Source organism: Taudactylus pleione, unplaced genomic scaffold, assembly GCF_031769625.1.
Source record: "Taudactylus pleione unplaced genomic scaffold, aTauple2 ptg000100l, whole genome shotgun sequence".
NCBI lineage: Eukaryota > Metazoa > Chordata > Amphibia > Anura > Myobatrachidae > Taudactylus > Taudactylus pleione.
Window position 1 is genome coordinate 4,476,412 of NW_028284502.1, and position 15,712 is coordinate 4,492,123.

Below are 15,712 nucleotides of genomic sequence, written 5' to 3' on the forward strand. Positions count from 1 at the left end.
ATTAACAAAAAATTAGATGTTCTCAAACAAACCCAACCACATTAGGTATTAACACTGTTTTTTTACAAATAATTACCTAAAAAATCTGGCCACCACATCATCGCGTATGGCCCCCCCACATACTGACCTCCGACCAACCTCGGGGGGGCCATCCTCAGGTAAGGCATCCTCTGGCTGCATTGGGACACCACTCCTTATGGCGATGTTGTGAAATATCCCACACAGGACCACAATTTTCGAAACCATATCCGGCAAATACATGAGTTCGCCACCAGAGCGGTGGAGGCATCTGAATCTGCCTTTTAAAAGGCCGATACAGCGCTCCACCACTTGCCTGGTGGCTGTAAGTGCGGAATTATACTCACTTTGTGGCCCTGGTGTGGGAGCCAAATAAGGAGTGAGCAGCCAGGGCGTGCAAGGGTATCCACTGTCTCCTGTGAAAAAGAATAGTCAACATCAGGCTCACTCTGTATGAAGCTTAACATTGTTATGTACTAAAGGTCTCCACTTACCCAGAAGCCACGCATCACCAGCTTGTAGGTTGGTTAATTTGTGCCATAGCCTTGATTGCCGGATGACGAAGGAGTCATGTGCACTTCCTGGTAATTTTGCATTCAGGGACAGGATCTGGAAGGAGGCATCACATACCACCATTACATTGAGGGAGTGATAGTGTTTCCGGTTTCTATATATTGCCTCCAGCCGTGCTGGAGGCTGAAGTGGTATGTGAGCACCATCCACAATCCCTATGATGTGTGGGAAGCCAGCTATTTGGTAAAAATTGGCCTTGGCCACACTAAGGGCACCTATATCCAAAGGCATTTGAATAAAATGATGGAGGTGCTTGAAAAGTGCCTCCATCACTGCCCTCAGGATCCGGGAAAAGGAGGATTGTGAGATGCCCGCCACTATTCCCACCGTTGTTTGGAACGATCCTGAGGCATAGAAATGTAACACCGCCATAAATTGCGTAAGTGGTGGAATTGCTGTAGGACTGTCAATTTGCCACTCAAGATCACTCTCTATTAATGAGAGAGTGTCTATGATGATTTTTGGAGGAAGACGGTATCGTCTTAAAACCTCATCATCTGGCATTCCAAAAAGGGTGACACGTGTTCGAAATATCTGGGGCCTTGCACGCCTACGATGCCTACGCCTGGGACGAGATTGAGGTTGGTCGGCTTCCGGGAGCAGGGCCAGAACAATCCGACCCATATCAACCTGAAATGGCAACATTGGAATGTCAGGCTTTTTACCCCACCCATTAAAAATAAATTTTACTTAGCTTGAAAATACCATCCATTGATGCTTACATGCCGGGGTATTGTCATGATATGTTGTAACTGCAAATAATCACAACAAAAATATACATCATTTTATGCTGGCCATGTCATTATCAAAAATTTAAGCAAGAAAAAACATAAAAGGGGACACACACACATTTGGGCAAAGAGCAAAACGACGTTGCGCACACTACGTCAAATTGAGGCCAAATGTAAGCAACCAATGCTCCCGAAAAAACACAAACAATTTTAAGGGATGAATAAACATTTCACAAAGCGCTAATTAGTTCGCAAATACAAGTCACAATAGTAAGTAGTAAAAATGCGCTAATTAGTTCGCAAATACAAGTCACAATAGTAAGTAGTAAAAATGCGCTAATTAGTTCGCAAATACAAGTCACAATAGTAAGTAGTAAAAATGCGCTAATTAGTTCGCAAATACAAGTCACAATAGTAAGTAGTAAAAATGCGCTAATTAGTTCGCAAATACAAGTCACAATAGTAAGTAGTAAAAATGCGCTAATTAGTTCGCAAATACAAGTTACAACAACGCCGCATAAATAAAAAAATAAAAAACACAGAGTTCGATTTTGCAAAAACAAACGTTACATGTGTAAGGCCAACCAAAGTTGCGTACAGACAAACAAGAACATTTCCAAAACAGTTTAACAAATGAACTTACCAAGAGATAATATATAAGAATCCGGAACAAAATGTCTTTGGGGCAGAGCCAAAATAAAACCTAAGAGAGATGAAATGACGGGAAAAACTTATTAGAAAAATCGACACCAGAATGAGAGACAAATTGACCCAAAGTTAGACTTCCCCAAACTTACCAAAACTGGAAACGACCAAAAAAATTAAAAGGGAAAGAAAACGAACGGAAATCAAAAAAAGAATAAGTCCAAAAAAAAAACTTCAAAAAACCCAATCTCCTACACCAGCCAACAATCAACTCCAACCAACGTAACCTCCAACATTCAATAAACGCCACCTCGATTCGAGACGCCCCAAGCCATAAATAGTGTTTCGTTTCCCGCACAAATTAAGGAAGGATCATAGGAGCGCACAATCAATGATGCGGCCGCAAAATAAGGACGCATGTATAAATACGTCACGAGACAAAAACACAATTCTGGTGTATTTCTAGTTTGAAGCTCACACATGGCTACAGACCAGGGAAACAATGGACAACAGTCAGGCGGTAAGTATTTCATGCATTTTGACTCAATGATTAATTTGAAACATAATATTGTGCAAGTTGTGAAGTTGACAATTCTCCAAAATTACACACATAGGTGAGGAGGATGACATGGAAGAGGCTGCTGGGCCCAGTATTCCGGGCAAAGCTGCCAAAAAGAAAAGGCAGCCACAATTCACAAGAAAGGAGATGGAGGTTTTGATTCAGAAATGTGTGGACATCTTGCCACAGGCAGACAGGAATATGAGTGCTAGCTAGAAGTGGAGAATGTGGGAAGAGGTAGCTGTGGATGTCAATAGGGTGGGTGATTATGTCCGTCTAGCCCGGGATGTCAAACGGCGGTAAGTAAACACTTGACCACCCTAAAACCAAAAAAAAAAAAAAAAAAAAGTAATGGTTCCAATTTCATCCCACAGATGGGCCGACTTCAAATATCGCCTGAAGCAAAAACTGGCGGACAGGGCTAGGCATGCAAGGGGGACAGGTGGGGGTCCCACCCCTGTGTCATTGGAGTTGACTGATTTAGAAGAGCTGGCACAGGGGTGTGTGCAGCCTGTGGAGGTGTTTGGCGTGTCCAACATGGATACGGACATGCCAGACTTTGCGGCTCCTCATGTTGTCCCAGGTAAATGTTGTGATGTCACCAACTCTGAAATGTTATTGTGCCAATATGTATATTCTAATGTGAGTCTTTTCTAATTTTTCCAACAGAGACACAGGCGGATGAGTCTGCTCCAGAGGGGAGCCTTGGCCGCAGAATTTCTGCTGGCTCTGCAGGGGAGGAACCAGTACATCCGGCTGAGGACCCTGCAGAAGCCAGTCCAGGGCAATCCCCCTCGCAGGCAGTGTCCCTCCTCACAGAACTCAATTTTAAATCGGATTTCCATACGGAGATTCTGCAGAGGATGGACGCCAGTCTGGTACGGGTGGCTGAGGCCCTGGAGCAAAATGCTGCGGCCAACGTGACCATTGGTCAGGCCCTGGCGGAAAATACCAGGGCCAACATCCGCATCGCCACTGCCCTGGAGCAGCTCGTTCGCCAGCACATGGTGGAGCCGACCTCCCTTCCTGCCGGAACATCAGGATCCTCCACCTCTGGCACAACATCAGCCAATCCTCCAAATGTGCCTAGCCCTGTGCCTTGTCCAGAGGCCACAACATCTGCCTCTGGACAGGCCAGCCCGATGACATCCCGGACCCGGTCTGGCGCCCTCCCTCCCCCAGCCAAACGGGCGAAAAAACGGTGACACCATTGGCTACTTTTCCCACACTCCTTCTGTGCTTGCCTCATATTCCTTTCTGGCCAAAACTTCCCTCTCCTTTCTTGTGAATTGTTTTTAATTTTTGAATTTTCGTTTACCCAAAAATTATTGTTTGCACAATTAATAAATATTGTGGAACACTGCCAAAAATGTTTGAGTTAAATATGTGTATTTTTTTTTGGGTGGATACCAATAAATTTACCACAAATGTACGACTTTGTATTCTGACATTATTGTAAAAATGGGTTACATTTAATCCGGGCACACAAGCCAACAACGTTCAAACTAAAAAATTACACATTGAAAAAAAAGGGCTCGTTAAGGAACGTTTAAAACATTACCTAAGGAGGAAAAATCACCTTGCAAACACAAAATGAGGGACCAAACCTAAACCTGATGACATTATTGTTACAATAGTCCAAAAACGAACACATTGCGGCCAAAATACACCCCCACAAATGTACGCTAATTGATTGTGTAATCCAGACATTAGCAGCTATGATTTCCACCTGCGTTCGGTTTTGTGCTATCCAAAAAAACTGCTTTCCAAACACATACCAAGCCGTTTTTCAATCCAACACTAATTGAGTTTCTGACAAGCCGTGATTAATCGATGCTACATCGTGGAGTGCCGGGACGGAGGAGAAGGCCATCGCCACTGTGGTCGAGTTATCCAGCCCCTAAGCTGTGCGAGCATTTTGAAGGGAAAGAGGATCATCCAGTGACGTATGAGTTGGTACGAACACATTTGACGTTCGCATTTGTTAATGTATGTACGCCCAAAAAACGCCTCGCCACTCCTGCGTTTTTCCATCTCCACCCCCGTCAACGCCCAAAAACGGCCTGTTCTGTCAATCACATTTGACATCACATTTGACATGTCACTTCCTGTACGCTATTTGACGAATGAGACAAAAAAAACTCGCACTCTGCCGTACGCACATGCGCAGTGTAACACCGACGCATGCGCGGTTACTCAACATCGGAACGCAACGAGCTGTTAACGAACGGCTCTGAATCAGGGCCCTTGTTTTGGGTTTGAAAGGTTTTTCACACAAGAGCTAACAAAGCATAAGGTTAGTTTATTTACAGCCGCTGTTAGATACCATTTATCAGCCTGTTCATAGTGGCAGTTACTTGTTGCAGATTACGCCTGAACCAAGCATAGGAGATAGTGTAACATTGTATTTTTTCTTTGCTTTAAACAAAACATTCAGAGAATGTTCTTCATGGTGCGTACACAGGGGACGATCTCCTTGTGTGTTGGATTATCGATATCGATCATCCAGCACACCACCAACCCACCAACGATGGGCCAGCGTCCCGAAATCGAAATCGTCCAGGTTGGCCTGCATGCACGGCCGATGGACGATATCGTTATCGTCCATACGTGCCCGCGCATCGCAGGTCGTTGGTGGGTTGGAAGGTACCAAAAAATGAATGATATGAACGATAACGATATGACTGGTATCGTTATCGTTCATATCGTGCATTTTTATCGTACTGTGTGTACGCAGCTTTACGCTTCCTACCAGCACCGTATACTACAAGCCTTATTCAGAGATGTACGCTAATGCCACCGCAGCTGTGAAATTGTACATAGCATCTGTATGCAAATGTTGCAGCCACCTGAATTTGTATTGAGACACTCAATGGCGGCTTCGCAAACCCTAGCGACTGCGTACATCGTAAGACGTAGCATCAGTCGCAGATCAAGCGATAATCATGCACCTGACTAACCATATGGTCGCACAGAATGGTCATGGAGCCATTTTTACTGCATAAGAGATCGCAGTCAGAGGCAGAGACACGCCCTGAAAATGGTTGCATTGCGCCTGCATTTGAGTCACCATCTCCCCGTTGCCCCCACACATGGTCCCTGCCTGTCAATCACTTTACAAATAAATCAGAGCTGTGAGCGCCGACGGTGATGAAACTTGACGCATGCACAGTGCGACTCAGACACATGCACATACCACCGATAATCGCCCAACTGCATAAACATCGGTGCTGCATCCGTCCCTGGATCAGGCCCTATGTACCTAATAATCGCTGTATTAGAACTTCATTATATAATCCAACTACATATTCAATCTTGCCGAATCAAAGTGAATCACAACATGACATATCAGTCAAGGCTCATACACACTAGAAGATAAAGTGAACGATATGGACGATAATGATATCATTCATGGCGATCAATATCGTCCAGTGTGTATGCACAATATCGTTAACAATGCGCGCTCCCTCGGTTCGTTAATGATGTCTTCCTTCGCCTGAACTTGCAGGACAATCTGATGATATCGTCAGATTCTGCAAGTTCCCGACATTGAGCCCGGGAGATAACACTTAAAGATATCTCTCATGGAGCATGCATGCCAGCGTTGGTAACGCCGGTATGCATGACGATCACCGCAAAGGTCCGCTCTGTTGGTAAGAGTGGCCCTTTGTGATGAAGGGACTTCCGGGTTAATGCCCTAGAAGCCCCTCCAGCGTCCTTCTGCGCATGCCGCTGTGGGTGCTGGGAGGTATCCGATTGGATCCCTCTCTCTCGGCTCACTCCCGATAGAAGCCCATAGGCTTCCATGAGTAACGCCATTAGAAAGATGGCGCTACCCACAGCAACCAATAGCACTCCGGGGCTTGGTGCATATGAGAAATGTGGTCAAACCCGCATTTTTCTCATTGATGCATCCCGCCCCTGGACTGGCCAAGCTAGATGTTGTCAGACTATCTCTGCTAGTGGTCGGCCATTTTGTACCAGTCAACTCCAGGACCATTGCATCTGCTTAACACACTGCATGAATGGGCTTTGCAGGGGTTAGGATTCATGCTTTCATCTCACGCAGGATAAGGGAACTCCAGTGCTCTCAACTACTGTATGTTAGCATCTGCCATATAAAACGGTTCTCTCTTTACAAAACTGAGTTTATTACTGTATGTAATTTTGGGGGGTTTTATGGATATGGGAAGCACGGTGGCACAATGGATAGCTTTGCTGACTCACAGCACTGGGGTCATGGGTTTAATTCCAATCAGAGACTTTTCTGTGTGAAGTTTGTATGTTCTCCTCGTGTTTACCTGGGTTTCCTCCCACATTCCAAAAACACACTGATAGGTTAATTGACTTCTGACAAAAATGAACACTATTGTTATCTGTTGTATCTCCTGCTTTATCTTCTCGATGAATGGCCTGGACACATAGGGCCATATTCAATTTGATGGCGAAAAAGTCAGAGCTCTGACTTTTCGCCATCATTGGAGGTTTCTGCAGGGATAAAGTATCAGGCGCGTGCCCGCTTATCCCCACATTCAGTTAGGAATCAGCGAAAACGGGAGCCGGCATAAAGGTAAGTATTGAAAAATCCTGAGAATTTTCGGTAAATCATCCTGGCACCCCCCTAAAGATGTCCAGACATGGGGGATCACTATGGGTACCCCCGTTTTGGCTTGTTGAAGGGAGTCTGGGTTTTTAAATAGCCACGGTAGGTGCATAAATGCGGCTTTCAAGAAGGTGGTGAAGAATAGCACTTAGCTTATTTTTTTGGCCAAAATAACTATGGCCATCAAATTTGGGGTACATGAAAATGGGTGTAAGCATATTTTTATGTCCCTTAAATGATTTTTAAAAATTCTTCAAAAATGCACCTGCCGCTACCACCCACATTCTAGAAAACACCTGCCGCATACATGGGGACCCCTCAGGAATAAATTGCACTAGTTTAGAAGAATATCCCCCAACATTTTATTTTTCGCCCCCAAAATGAAAGTACATTTTTTGGGGTGTCCTGAGGTTTTTTTTTTTTACATTTTGACACAGAATACTTTTAGTGGACAATCCCAGGGGTGCAGGCTATTTTTTTAAGCCTGCACCCCTAAACCCCAATTCTGCACTTTTTTTTGCCATGTATTACATGGTGGAAACTTATCCCGTTTTTTTTACAAAGATTTTTCGCACCTGCGAAAAGTCTTTGTAATTGAATATGGAGATAAGTGAATCAGGCGAAAATGACGTCATCGGTGATAACGGACTTTTCGGCTCAAATTGAATATGGCCCTTAATGTCTACAATTGCAGGTGAAAATGTTCATTGACTTGTAAAAAGAGAGACAGACAGACAGAAATGTGTGCACCCACAGTAATATACAAATAGTACTTATGTCAACTGATCTCATTTCAGCTACAGTCTTTCTTGAATTTTGGAAGAGGAGGAGAGCGGTACTCACCTATGACTGGGATCTCATTGACTGGGAAGATGAAGAGGTAGAAGATCACCACAGGATTCTTATTCTGAACTCTATGTGATCACTGCTAGCAAAGTGGATAACATTGGTGTATTGCTGCATAGGGGTTTGGGGTTAAATTATGACTCATGGTGCGATCTGCATGGACCTTCTCTTTGTATTCTCCTGTGTTTCCTACAATGATACATAGACATATTAGGTGTCACTTAAAGTAGAACTCTACTTTGTGACCTAAATGTAAATATTTAACTCCAAAATTGCATTCATACCTGTGCATTTTGAGCATGTTAACCTATGTGCAGCTGTAACCAGCACCAGGCTTTGCTACACAAGGCTAGCCCCACTATAACAGGGAGACCCAAGGCATAGTGGTAACCAGCCCCAGTCTTGTCAGCATGAAGCTAAATTCCCTAAGGGAACGACATGTGCCAACTTATATGTGACTGCTTGAGCATGCTGATACTTGTAGTCCCAAAAAGTAAACTATCAGTACAAAAGACACTGGGCAAAAATACTTTATTTGAAATAAAGGCTCTCTCTTTAACATTATTATTGCACTCCTAAGCCACTATGAAACTTCTGTTCTTCTGTGTTGAAGTAATCCAAGCGTTCCATTTCTATTTATTTTTTTAAATCATGTTAAACAACACAGGACTTGTTCCCTGAGGAGCTATGACCAAAAGGGGCGTGTCCACAAGTAGCCAATCAGAGCAGCTTGTCTCTGATTGACTGGTGCATGAGAAAACTGTTTGAGCCATTCAGTAGATTATGACTTTGTAGACTGTACAAATGAACTGAGAGATCTATTTCTTTGCAGGAAGAATTGCGCCCACAGTTTGAAGCAAAATATTCCAAACTGGAACGGGTAAACCCAATCACTGGCAAACCTGAACCTTTCCAGCCTTTCAGCGATAAGCTCAGCCGACTCATGGTGTCTGTATCAGGAATATTCTTTATGGTAATAACTGCATTTTTAGAAATGATTTCCATACAGTGTCTATAAAATGTACAGTACAATTGTATATTATTTAGACATCTTATGATGGGGTCACCTAATAAATAAGCCCCTGTCTTTGTTAACTTATATTGGTCTGTAACTTAATGGGGGGAGGTTTTTCCAGAGTCCTAAAGCAGATATCATCTGGTAAAGCATATCTGCTTTTCAACAGGCCACCATATCAGAATTTTGTAAGGCAGTGGCACAAGTTATAACTGACACATAAAATGCATAGTGCATGCTATATATATATATATATATATATATATATATATAGCATGTATATATATATATATATATATATATATAAATCCAAAATAAACAGGCACTCAGAGATTTGCAATAATGTCAACAAAAAATGTGTATTGGGTCAACGAACATTTCTGGGTCGAAGCCCCGTCTTCATGACCACAACAAGTACGAAAAGCAAAAGCTAGTCATGTCCCCCTATAATTTGGGGATACTGCATAATAAAATAGTTCCCAGCCGAAAGCTGCATTTACTGGGCTGTATTGTGAGCTTGTTTGGGCATGACTATCTCTCTTCATTTGTCTATTACACTTAACATAGTTTAAATGTATTTTTTATCCAATAAGGATATTGACTATACAGTGGGTTTAATAACCAACCATAGGATTAGGGGCTCTCTGTGTAACTGAATGTAACCGTCTTCTCCAGCCAAGGGTTATGTTTCTTGAATACACTGCCATGGGTATATCTAGTGTTTACTATTTTGCTTGTAGTTTTATTCTATCCATTTCTCCCAGTGGTCACTCCTTCCCCCATCTGCTCCTAACATGGAATCCTTCCTCCCGACTTCATGTCTCTCGTTAAATCGTTCTGGGGAGTACAGAGACACCAGGTTCTATGGTTTTTGATGACAGAGGCATAACCTTAATAATCTCTCCTATTATCCTCTGTGTTCCTGCTCATCTTTCTTAGCAAACAGATGAGCCAGATACTGGTTGGAGCTCCCCCCTTCCCTCTTACATTATAGGGATTGTAGAGTGCTCACTGTGACTGCTGAGCACAATTCTCCCTTCACACAGGTAGAATGGGCCAATCTATCTTCTCATGCCAAGGATTGAGAATTTCTTCCTCCTCTTTTCAAATCATACAGTATCTATGTTACCCCTACCTGTTTCCTCCTAGGCAGTCCAGTCCCTCATTCCACCCCTACCCCCCAGCTTTCTACACTGGGAGATTTAGAAACTTCCATTGTTACGCCAACCCAGCTCCCTTTAGGGCCTTCAAATAAGGACCTGGTTTCTTGCTCAATTGTTACCTTCTATGTCTTTATTTCCCTTAGTGTAGAGAAGCATGAGTTAGTTTCCATGCACTCAATACAGGAGTAATTGCAGCTGACTTGTGTTCAACTTGACATCAGCCCCTTAGGGGCATAGATATGAAGGTGGCCTTATAGCGCACTACAGCTAGCTCATATGATCCTCTCTCATTATATAAGGTGAGACCACGAGCTAGGAGGATCAGTGTGAAGTCCTCTTAGATACTACAGAGGAGCTAGGTGATCCTTTCCTCTCAAAGGAACCAGTGGCGGTACTTATTAAAATGGTCTTGCGCACAGTGAGCTTAACAGACTCCACTAACTGCATTGTTCTTGTTGAGTCAAAGTTCCACTGAATTTACCTTTTTTCAGGCAAAGTGCTGTCGCACTCCCCAATGCAATTTTTGTTTTTGTCAAATATCAGTTTCAGGATATTGCTTCTCTTTTTACTGCAGAATGTCCAGGACTCAGCCCCCAGTAGGTGATTCAGTGTTGAGGTTGTCCAAACAAAACAAACAAAAATCCCACTTGCAGAATCTGACTTTTCTTAGGCTAATTGATAGGATATGGTCTCCTATGGTATCTTAATTGTTTTCATAATGATATTGACTTTGTGCCCCTCCATTGCCATTGCATGAATGGTAAGGCTATATAAAATGTATGAGGATACATCACCTCTACTTACTCCTTGTTCTTTATTTTATTGGGGTTATGTAACTATCGATGTGAGAAAATTGCTGGGTATTGACCAACTTGGTGGTCTCCAAGGAGACTATATAGTAAGTAAAAGCCTGGACTGTGAACATCAGTCAAGTCTGCCTTAGAGGCTATATGTGTTTTCTGTCAAGTTGAGCACAAAGTAAGGTTTAAATTAACCTGTTTTGTCAGCCTAGGGAGAACATTACTGGTCTGCCAACTCATCGAAATCTTCCTGATCAATGGGAGGAGGGTAGCTCAGGTTTTGGGATGTTTGGGAATACTCTGAAACAGGGAGGGCCCTCGGTCTACTTGCACATAGTGCAAACATTTTTGCAAACCCCCCTCCCTTTAAATTAGACCGCATTGCTGCCCCCTGAGCACATACCATTACCGCCAGGGAATGGGTGGAGGGTGTAGTTCTTTGTCGTCTGACAACTCCTGCACTGCGAGCAACAGTGCAGTTCTCTCCCTGAAGACTTCTGGAGCTGACCAATTTGCGGCCGGTGAACTTGGAGAATTCCGCCCTGTGCGGCGGCTCTGCTTGAAATGCCCTTGAACCGGCCCTGCTCCCAAATAGACCAGTGGGTGTAAGCGATCCTGTCCTCTGGTATCCTGGTGTACCAAGTTGCTCCATTACCACTGCTTCAGTTGTGTTTTTTTCCTGCTTGAGAAAAACATTTAAGTACTATATTAATTAATAGATATTCAGAACTCTTATCTCCACGTATGGGATGGGAAGCAAAACCTCCTGGCATTTGCTATTGGGAAGGACCATTTCCAGTTATGGGCCCTACCAATCAACATTCACATTGTGCTCAGGGTGGTCCGGAGGTTTATGCCTTGCACATAGTTCCAATGGTGTACTTCAGCAATCTTATGATCAAGGCATCATCCCTGGAGATCATTTTAGCCCATGTACAGATCACAGATCTAGAGATTGCAGCTCATAACCAGTGCCCTATTCTTCACCTAAACCACAAGGTCCTCATCTAAAAGCTGTGGTTCTTGAGGCCATAATTCTCAGGAGAACAAATTTTCTGTTTGAAAGAGTATTTTAGTTGATGCTATGGGCCATAAAGTCTGCTGCCTCAAGGGCCTATCACAGAGCATAGGCATGTATATCCTGTTTCATTTTGGATCACCACATTCCTCACAATACTTACCTACACATACCTTGCCTTTTGACTTTTCTCTAAATTGGTCTTAGCAAAGTGCTTAGGCACTGTCCATAAAGAGTTCTCTTAAGGGGAAGATTCACATTCGACCATCATTACCCAATCTGAACCCATAGTGGGATCATAATTTGGTCCCTTCTGTCCTCCAGGATGACCCTTTTATGTCTATGCTGGAAATTTCCTCAAAGTTGCTGTCTTTCCTGATGGACTTCCTTCCAGCTCTAGATTCTGCCTTCAGGTACTGTACTTGGATTTGGTTGCTTTATTTTTCTTTTCCATTTCACTGTTTTAAATAAGGATAAGGTGGAATAGAGGTCGGCTCCCAACTTTCTTCTATAAGTAATATCATCGCATTGAACTTCCTACCTTTTATCTGAAGACTTCAGAGGAGGAGATACTCAACCTTTACTCTTTGGACATGGTTTAGAGAATATACTTGCAGGATATCAGGCAATTTTGCTATTCCAAGCATCTATTTGTGATCTTGGCTGCCCTGGGAGGTCATAGCACCCTCTAAACAGGCCATCGTATGGTCAGTCTGCAAGACGTTTCAGTTGGCTAATTGCAGGACTAGCAGGTATAATTCTATCACGGTTGTACATCCTTACTAGACCTAGAGGACTGGAGCTCAAACTGAACAGTTGTGAAAGGTAAAACATGGTTCTCCTTAGACACCTTCACTAAATTGTATCCAATGCACTTTGTTTCCTCTACTGAAGGAATCTTTAGCCAGAAGGTCTTGCAGATGGTGGTTGCTGAGTAACCATGAGTTTTCCCTCCATAACAGAACACTTAGGTACATCTACAGTGTTAGGGCCTCATTTATCAACAAGTCTCATCATACCCAACGAGTGATAAAACTAGTTGCGTATGATAAATGGTGCTCCAGCCAATCAGCTCCCAATTGTCATTTTTCAAACAGGTGACAGTTGGGAACTGATTGGCTGGAGCACCATTATTACACACAACAAGTTTTATCACTTGTTGCGTATGATAAAACTCATTGATAAATGAGGACCTAAGGGTCTCATTCAGACCCGCTCGCAAGTGCTGAGCGCTCGCAAGCGGATCGATGTTGAGGCCCAGCGCACGCGCAGCGGCCGCACTGCGCGCGCAAGCCCCAGTGCGAGAGAGAAATTCTCTCGCTCCGGGGCTCACTACAAAAGGGGCGGCTGTCGATGGTGAACGACAGCTCGCACCGTTTTGTAGGCGGGGTGGGGGGGGGTGGCTGGCCAAACGGAGGCGTTCCTGAAGGAACACCTGCCGTTTGGGGGCGGCCCCACTGACATCACGAGTGATGTCAGTGGTGAGCTTCTGGCTCTATTAGAGCCGAAAGCTCACTGGGGCTTGCGGCAGACGAGACCCTACCACAAGGGTCTCGTCGCAAGCCCCGATGGTCACGATGGTCTTGACCATCGCGACCTTCAACCTGGCCGCTCGCTAAAGCTGTGGGTGGTCACCCACAGCTTAGCGAGCGGCCAGGAGGCTCATTAAAGAGAATGGGCCGCCCTCATTCAGAGCGAGTGCTCGCATTTTGCGAGCGGCTCTGAATGAGGTCCTAAGTCTGTTGCATCTTACTTGGCTGGAGGAATAAAATTTAATGTTTACGAAGTTACTTATATATTAACTATGGAACACAGGCCTTCATTCTCTGGGATGTAATTTTTCTGCACCTTTTGTGGTTTAGTGTAGTTTGTTTCCTGTTCAGAGATGGTTATTTATTCTCAGTTTAGAAGTTTGATTGAAAAAGTAAAGATAGAAGATTGTCAGAGAGCACTGCAACTTCTGAATGGTGAGGATTAATTATTAAATAAGAATCCTGTTTTATACAGATTAGACCTTTATAAGGTGTTGCAAACCTCTCAGTTCACCCATACTCATATATAGAAATATGGAGACAATAAATTGCATGTACATTCTTTATTACAGATATCGCTGGTGCTGACAGCAGTCTTTGCAGTGGTTGTGTACAGACTAGTCGCCATGGAACAGTTTGCATCACTCAACTGGCATTTTATTAAGAAGTACTGGCAATTTGCAACATCAGGCACTGGGGTCTGCATAAACTTCATGATCATCATGTCGCTTAATGTTGTAAGTTTCTGTGCTAAAGTTTTTTCCTGGCAGTATTATGCTTCCTACCTTTCATAATAGAAGTCTAGTAAAATGGATCTGGTATATGAGGGGTCACCACAGCCCGCTCCCCGTAATACTTACCTCCAGTGCTGGTGCAGGGTTCTCCTTTGCTGGCCTTTCCCCTGTCTGTCTTGGCAGTGAGAGCCATAGGAGGGAGGAGGGGGGAGTGTGCCTCTGTTTAGAATACATATTATATCTCAAAACATGGCATACTGCATTATAGATATAGATATAAATATAAACTACTAGCTAATGTACCCAGTTTCACTCGGGTAGACCTTAGATATTTACGGTTTCCATTTCCATCTCACCACTCCAGTAACACATTAATCGTTCACCTCTATAGTAATGCATCACTGCTATAGTAAGACATTACCCTCCCTCACCAGTGTACTAACACATTCCACTCCCTTACCTCTGTAGTAACACTTTATCCTCACTCAACTCTGTAGTAACATTTTCCCCTCCCTCGCCTGTGTTGTAACACATTCAACATTCCTTCCCTTACCTGTGTAGTAACACATTCCCCTCCCTCACCTGTGTAGTAACACATTCCCCTTCCTCACTTCTACAGTAACATATACCCCTCTCACTGCTGTTGTAACACATTTTCCTTTCTTACCTCTGTAGTAACACGTTCCCTTCCTTCACTATTCAAATAACGGAGCCACACCAACTGCCAGTGATGTTTGGCAGCACTTGGGATGACAGTTGGTGTTTGAATCTTGGGGGTCTATTTACTAAGCAGTGTTAGGAGACAGTGAAAAGTGATAAGAAAGTGATAAGGTGCCAGCCAATCAGCTCCCAACTGTCATTTTTCAAACACAGCCTGTGAGATGACAGTTGGGAGCTGATTGGCTGGCACCTTATCACTTTCTTATCACTTTTCGCTCTGTCTCCTAACACTGCTTAGTAAATAGATCCCTTGAACTGTGTTGCAGCCATGATGAGACAGTCAGTCCACCCCCTTGGAAGTCGAACTTTGAAAAATCCCTTCTTAGGGACATATTCAATTATCAGTGAAAACTGACGTTTTTTTCGCCATTTGCGAAAAAGACTGTTTTTCGCCAAAAATCCAGCGAACATTTTCACCAAAAAACTGGCAAAAACGGCAACAGACGAAAAAAAATGGAGAAAAGCTTTCTCCATCCCAGAGCAGGAGAAAAAAAGGCAAAATCCCAGAACCCTTTGGACACCCCCCCCAATGGTAAATTACCGGAACAAAATCGTAAGTTGCGTACTTTGGCGAAAAATGACAGCGCAAGTTTTGGCGGAAAAAAAAAATAATAATAATTTTTCCAGGAAATAATTGTTCTATGTAAATTGGTGGTACATTAAAATGGGTGCAAGTTTATTTTCGTGTTGTAAAAGCGCAATTTTAAAAACCGATAAAAAAAACACCTGCTGCGACTATGTGCGATGTTTAAAAC

The 15,712-nt window shown here is 43.5% G+C and overlaps 1 protein-coding gene across 1 annotated transcript in view; it reads left to right on the forward strand.

The window, feature by feature from the left end:
- Positions 1 to 15,712, forward strand: part of ANO3 (anoctamin 3) — a 377,773-nt gene that overhangs the window by 314,895 nt on the left and 47,166 nt on the right. The window contains exons 15-17 of the mRNA XM_088470460.1: positions 7,927 to 8,009; positions 8,808 to 8,948; positions 14,076 to 14,240. Of these exons, the coding sequence (XP_088326586.1) occupies positions 7,927 to 8,009; positions 8,808 to 8,948; positions 14,076 to 14,240 (389 nt within the window). The remainder of the gene's footprint in view (positions 1 to 7,926; positions 8,010 to 8,807; positions 8,949 to 14,075; positions 14,241 to 15,712) is intronic.